The sequence below is a fragment of the Coregonus clupeaformis genome, unplaced genomic scaffold (assembly GCF_020615455.1).
Source record: "Coregonus clupeaformis isolate EN_2021a unplaced genomic scaffold, ASM2061545v1 scaf0939, whole genome shotgun sequence".
NCBI classification, from domain to species: Eukaryota; Metazoa; Chordata; class Actinopteri; order Salmoniformes; family Salmonidae; genus Coregonus; species Coregonus clupeaformis.
Window position 1 is genome coordinate 1,648 of NW_025534393.1, and position 7,739 is coordinate 9,386.

The 7,739-nt window shown below is 55.5% G+C and overlaps 1 protein-coding gene across 1 annotated transcript; it reads left to right on the forward strand.

Moving 5' to 3' along the window:
• Positions 1-821: 821 nt before the first annotated feature.
• On the forward strand, positions 822-5,773 carry LOC123486004 (proline-rich extensin-like protein EPR1; the record flags this gene model as incomplete). The annotated part of the gene is made up of 5 exons (XM_045217142.1): positions 822-1,139; positions 1,322-2,007; positions 2,630-2,911; positions 3,273-4,307; positions 5,315-5,773. Coding segments are annotated over 5 exons (2,780 nt in total), but the record flags the coding sequence as incomplete, so codon positions are not given.
• Positions 5,774-7,739: the final 1,966 nt, after the last annotated feature.

Consider the following 7,739-nt stretch of genomic DNA (forward strand, 5'->3'; position numbering starts at 1 on the left):
CCTCAGACTCCAGCTCCTATACCTCAGACCTGAGTCCTATATCTCAGACCCCTATAATTTGAGACCCAGTCCTATACTCCTAGACCCAGAAGTCTATACCCTGGGACCCAGTCTATACCTCCCAGACCCAGTCCTATACCCTCAGACCCCAGCACCTCAGACCCAGTCCTATACTCCCAGACCCAGTCCCAGCACTACAGACCAAGACGACCCAGTCCTATAACCCCAGACCCAGTCCTGCTACCCTCAGACCCCATACTCCAGACCCAGTCCTATAATTTCAGACTCCAGTCTCGAGTACTCCCCAGACCCAGTCCTATACCTCGAGACCCAGTCCTACATCCTCAGACCCAGTCCTATACCTCAGACCCAGTCTATAACCCAGACCCAGTCCTATACCCCAGACCCAGTCATACTCAGACCCAGTCCATAACCAGACCCAGTCCTATACCAGACATCTATACCCTGAGGACCCAGTCCATACCCCAGACCCCAGTTTATATCAGACCCAGTTTATAACCCCAGACCCAGTCCTACATACCTCAGACCCAGTCCTATACCCCAGACCCAGTCTATACCTGGGGACCCAGTCCTATGCACCTCAGGTGCCCAGACCCAGTCCTATACCTCTCAGACCCAGTCCTATACCCCCAGACCCAGGTCCCTAACAAGACCCGTCCCCATATCCCCCAGACCCAGTCCCAGTACCCCAGACCCAGTCCTATACCCCAGACCCAGTCTACCCTCAGACCCAGTCCTATACCCCAGACCCAGTCCCAACCTCAGACCCGTATGCCTCAGACCCAGTCCCTATACCTCAGACCCAGTCTGCATACCCCAGACCCTATACCTGCACCCAGTCCCAACTCCCAGACCCAGTCCGTACCCCAGGACCAGCCTATACTCCCAGACCCAGTCCTATACCCCAGACCCAGTCCCTGATAACGAGACCCGTCAAAGAATACACTCAGACCCAGTCCCTATACCTCAGACCCAGTCCTCCACACCCTCAGACCCAGTCCCACCATACCCCCAGACCCAGTCATCCCCAGGACCCTATACTGAAACCCAGTCCCTAACCTCAGACCCAGTCCTATACCTCAGTCCCAGTCCTTACCTCGGACCAGTAACCCAGACCAGTATACCAGACCCCAGTCCCCATACTCAGACCCAGTCTATACTCAGACCCTATCCTCTAGACCAATAAAATCAGTCCTATACCCCAGACCCAGTCCTACTCGAGACCCAGTCCTATACCACAGACCCAGTCCTGATAACTCAGACCCAGTCCTATACCCCAGACCCAGTCCTATACTCTCAGACCCAGTCCCATACCTGGACCCAATCCCATACCCCAGACCCAGTCCTATACCAGACCTATACTCTCAGACCCAGTCCCTATACCGGGGAAACCCAGGGTCCTATACCTCAGACCCAGGTCCCCTCACACCTCGAGACCCAGTCTATACCACCCTCAGACCTCGGTCCTATGACCCCAGACCCAGTCTATACCCTGGGGCAATTCAGTCCTATACCCCAGACCAATCCTATCAGACTCAGCCTATACCCCAGACCCGTCCTATACCTCCCAGACCCAGTCCCTATACCCCCAGACCCAGCTATACCCCAGGACCCCGTTCTATACCTCAGACCGAAGTCCCTACACCCCGGACCTGGGTCCTATACCCCAGACTGATCCTACACCCCAGACCCAGCCTATACCCCAGACCCAGTCCTATACCTCAGACCCTAGTACTCCACCCAGACCCAGTCCTATACTCAGACCCAGTCCCTATACCCAGACCCGTCCTATACCCCCAGACCCAGTCCCTATCCCCAGACCCCATCAGACAGTTCATGATAACCCCAGACCCTATACTCAGGACCCAGTCCGCTACCCCTGAGACCCAGTCCTATACCCCAGGACCCAAACCTATACCTCAGACCCAGTCCTATACCCCAGACCCTATACCTCAAACCCAGTCCTATACCCCAGGACCCAGTCCTGTACGCAGACCCAGTCCTGACCACCCCAGACCCAGTCCTGTATACCTCAGACCCAGTCCTATACCCAGGACCCAGTCCTATACCTCAGACCCGGTCTCATACCCCAGCCACCCTATACCCAGTCCCTGTCCTATACCCCAGACCTGAGTCCCTGATACCTCAGACCCAGTCCACCATACCCCCAGACCCAGCCCCTATACCCTCAGACCCAGGTCACCCAACCCCAGACCCAGTCCCTACCTCAGACCCAGTCCCATACCCGAGACCCAGTCTCCTGATCCCAAGACCGGGTCCTGAGTACCCCAGACCAGCCTATACCTCCAGACCCAGTCCTATACTCAGACCCAGTCCATACCCCAGACCCAGTCCTACCCCAGACCCAGTCTACCCCAGACCCAGTCCTATACCCCAGGACCCAGTCCTATACCCCAGACCCAGTCCCCATACCTCAGACCCAGTCCTATACCCCAGACCCAGTCATGAGTACCCCCCAGGACCCAGCTACTCTCAGACCCAGTCCCTATACTTCAGTCCCAGTCCTATACACTCCAGACCCGTCCTTATTGAACCCGGTCCTAGACCCAGTCTCTATACCCTCAGACCTGGGTCCCATACCCTTCAGACCCTGTGCCTAACCCCAGACCCAGTCCTATACCGAGACCCTATACTCAGACCCAGTCCTATACCTTGCACCCAGTCCTATACCTCGACCCAGTCCCTATACCTCCAGACCCAGTCCCACACCCCAGACCCCCAGTCCATACCTCGCCCAGTCCCTATACCCAGACCCAGTCCCATACCTCAGACCCAGCCTATACCCCAGACCCAGTCCTATACCTCCAGACCCAGTCTACCCGAGACCCAGCCCTATACACTCAGACCCAGTCCCTATGCCCCAGACCCAGTTCTACACCCCAGACCCAGTCTCTAACCCCAGACCCAGTCCCATACCCCCCAGACCCAGCCATACCCAGACCGCAGTCCTATACCTCAGACCCTATATACCCAGACCCAGTCCTACACCTCCAGACCCAGTTCTCTACCCCAGACCCAGTCTGCTACCCAGACGGCCTTACCCCAGACCCAGCCTATGCCTTTCAGACCCAGTCTGCAACACCCAACCAGCCATACCTCAGGACCCAGTCCCTTATACCCCAGACTTGGGGAGTCCCATACCCCACCCGAGTCCTAACCTCAGACCCAATACCTAGACCCTACACTCAGACCCAGTCCTAACCACCCTCAGACCCAGTCCTATACCCCAGACTCCAGTCCCTAGCTCCAGACCTGAAGTCATACCCCCAGACCCAGTCCTACCCCAGACCCGTCCACTATACCTCAAACCCAGTCCTATACCCCCAGACCCAGCCCTGATCCCTCAGACCCAGTCCCTACCCCAGACCCAGTCCTATTCCCCACCCAGTCCCTGGACCAGTCTTAACCCCAGACCCAGCCCTATACCTCAGACCCAGTCTGCACCCCAGACCCGATACTGTGCCTCAGACCCAGTTCTACACCCCAGACCCAGTCTATACCCCAGACCCAGGCCGTATACCCCAGGACCCTATCTCAGACCCAGTCCTATACCTCAGACCCAGGTCCCTATCCGACCCACCCAGATCCTATACCCCCAGACCCAGTCCTACCCCAGACCCACAGTCTCTCCCGCACTCCTACCCCAGACCCGGTCCATGCCACCCCAGACCCAGGTCCCTACCCCTGACCCAGTCTGCACACCCCGGGCAGACTGTCCTCAGCGGTACCTCCAGACCCAGCCCCTTATACACTCAGACCCAGTCTATACCCCAAACTGGGAGTCTATACCCCAGACCCTATACCTCAAACCCAGGTCTACACAGCCCTCTCAGACCCAGTCCTATACCCAGACCCAGTCCATACCTCAGACCAGTCACTACACCCCCAGACCCAGTCCCTGGCTACACCGGCCCAGACTCAGTCTGATACCCAGGACCCAGTCCCTTATACCCCCAGACCCAGTCTACCTCCAGACCCAGTCCTATACCCCAGACCCTCACCCAGACCCGTCCTATACCCCAGGACTTGGTCCTATACAGACCAGGTCATACCCCAGACCCAGTCCTATACCCCAGACCCAGTCCTATACGACCCAGTCCTGGCCCCAAACCCAGAATTTTCCTAACCCGGGAGACCCAGTCCCCATACCCCCAGACCCAGTCCCATATCCCCAGATCTACCGAGACCCAGTCCATATACTTCCCAGACCAGTCACCAGACCCAGCCCTTACTCTCAGACCAGTCCTGCCACCACCCCGGAACTAGTCCTATACCCCAGACCCAGTCCCTAACCCCCAGACCCAGTCCTATACCCCAGACCCAGTCCCTACAATCCAGACCAGTCCTATACCCCAGACCCAGTCCTATGCCCCAGACCAGTCTGCCCCCCAACCCAGTCCTATACTCAGACCCAAGTCCTGTCTCAGACCCTCTGCTCACCGCGACCCAGTCCTCTCCTCAGACCCCATACCCCAGACCTGGGTCCTATACCCCAGACCCTATACCTCAGACCGGTCTGCCACCCCAGGACCCAGTCCTATACACCCAGACCCAGTCACAACACCCTCAGATCCCTGTGCTGAACCTACAATCAGACCCAGTCCTATACCCCAGACCCAAGTCCTATACCCCAGATACCTATAGCTACCTGCCTGAACTAGTCCTATACCCCCAGACCCAGAATTTTATACCTCAGACCCAGTCCTATACCCCAGACCCAGATACCCCAGACCCAGTCCTAGCCCCAGACCCGTCCCTATACCTTCAAACCCAGTCTACCTTCGGAGACCCAGTCCTATACCCCAGGACAGAACCAGACAGTCCTATACCTCAGACCCAGTCCCACTATACCTTGAGACCCAGTCCACTATACCTCAGACCCCAGCCTATACCCGCACCCAGTCCTATACCTCAGAAGCCCTATACCCCCAGACCCAGTCCCTATACCCGTGACCCAGTCCTATACGAGACCCAGTCCATACCCCAGACCCAGTCTGCTACCCCAGACTCCACCGTCCTGATTCTGGACCCGACTCAGCCTATACCCACAGACCCATGAAATTTGACCCAGTCCTTACACCCCAGACCCAGGTCCTATACCCCAGACCCAGTCCTATACCTCCCAGACCCAGTCCTATCACCCCAGACCCAGTCCTAACCTCAGACCCAGTCCTATACCACCCCAGACCGGGAGGTCCCTACTCCTCAGACCCTATACCCGGACCCAGTCCACACCTCAGACCCATAATCCAGACTCCAGTCTGCCCCCCAGACCCGGAACTCGCCCCGAGACCCAGTCTACCCCCAGACCCAGTCTACCTCGGAGACCCAGTCCTACACTCAGACCCAGGTCGCCACCCCCGGACCCCAGTCCTATACCCAGACTGGTCTGCCCCAGACCCAGTCCCCTCAGGACCCAGTCCCCTCCGTTGGACCCAGTCCTATACCCCAGACCGTCCATTGGCCCCAGACCCAGTCCATACCTCAGACCCCAGTCCTATACTCCAGACCCAGTCCCTGTCACACTCAGACCCCATACCCCAGACCAGTCCTATACCCCGTGCACTCAACCGAGTCCCATATCTTTCAGACCCAGTCCTATAAAACCAGACCCAGCTCCATGGCCTCAACCCAGCTCCATGACCAACCAGATCCATTCCTAAACCGAGCTCCCATACAACCCGGCTCCTTACCTAACCCAGATCCAACCTTAACCCAGATCCATACCTAACCCATCTCCATACCTTAACCCATCCATTCTAACCCCAGCTCCACACGAACCCAGATCCACATCTAACTGCAGCTCCACACCAACCCTGTTAGATCCACCTATGCAACCCAGCTCCAAAAACTAACACTCCGATACCCTAACCCAGATCCATTACTAACCCAGCTCCATACCCAACCCAGCTCTATCTCCAATGAGCTCTACCTGAAACGCAGCTCCCACACCTAACTCAGCTCCATACCTAACCCAGCCCATATTCCTGAATCCATTCTTGGACATACCTAACCCAGCCTCCATTTCCAACCAGCTCATACCTGGGAACCAGATCATACCTAACCAAGCTCCATTCCAATCCAGCTCCACATACTCTAACCCAGCTCAACCCAACCCAGATCCTTTCTTAAAGCTCCAACTACCCCAGCTCCATACTAACTTGAGCTCCTTACCTAACTCAGCTCCATTTTCTTAACTTACTTTCCAGCCACACTAACTTAGCTCCATACAACCCAGATCCATACCCTAACCCAGCTCCATACCTAACCCAGCTCCATTCTAAAACCAGCTCGCACCTAACCCAGCTCCCATTCCTAACCCAGGTCCATACCTAACCCAGCTCCATACCTAACTTTGAAAGCTCCTTTACCTGTAACTCCAGCCACCTAACTTAGATCCATTCCTAACCTAGCTCCATACCTAACCCAGCTCCTTGCACCTAACCCAGATCTTCACCCAGCTCACACCGAGATCCATTCCTAACCCAGCTCATACTCAACCGAACATACCCAACTTGGCTCTATACTCTAACCCAGCTCCACCTAACCCAGCTCCATACCCTAACCCAGCTCCACACCTAACCTATTGTCCATACTCCAACCCAGGATCCAACCTAACCCAGCTCCAACCTAACCCAGCTCCATACCTAAACCAGCTCCCATACCCTAACCCAAAGCTCCATTCCCTAACTTAGCTCATACCTAACCCAGCTCCATACCTGCAACCCAGATCCCATACCTAACCAGCTCCATACCTAATCCAGCAATTACCTAACTGGCTCCATACGTAACCCATGCCCATTCCTAACTTAGCTCCACTACCTAACCCAGGCTCCATACCCAACCCAGATCCATATAACCAGCTCCATTAACAGCTTGGCTCCTAACAGCTCCACACCTAACCTAGCTCCAACGTAACTCCAGATCCATTTCCTAACTCTAGCTCCACCACCTAATATAGAGATCCATTCCTAAACAAAGCTCCATTACTAACCCAGAGATCCCATGACTCAACAGCTCCATACCCAGATCCAGATGAATAACCCATACCTAACTTAGATCCATACCTAACCCAGCTCCCATACCTAACCCACGCTCGCCACCCAACCCAGATCCATTCCCCAACCCAGCTCCACACTAACCAGCTCCATACCCCAAACACTATACCAACCCAGCTCCATACCTAAAAGTCAACCCAGCTCCATACCTAACCCAGATCCATACTTAACCAGCTCACATTCTCCAACCCAGCTCCATACCCAAAACCAAGGCTCAACGAACCCAGCCTCCATTCCTAACCCAGATCCATACCTAGCAACCATACCTAACCTAGATCCCACATACCCTAACCGAGCTCCAGCTACCTAACCCAGATCCATTCTCTAACTCCAGCTCCGCATACTCTAACCCAGTGATCCATTTCTAACACCAGCTCCATACCTAACCCAGCTCCACCCTGCTTGGTCATACCTCGGCCGCCATGGATCCATACCTAACCTAAAGCTCCAACCCTAACCCAGCTCCACCTGGAAACCAGCTCCAACCAACCGCAGCTCCATTCTTAAAGGTCCATACACCTAAACCAGCTCCATACCTCTAAAGCTCCATACCTAACCCAGCTCCATACTCCAACCCAGATCCATATACTAACCCAGCTCATACCTAACGCAGCTCACCTAACAGATCCATTCTATAAA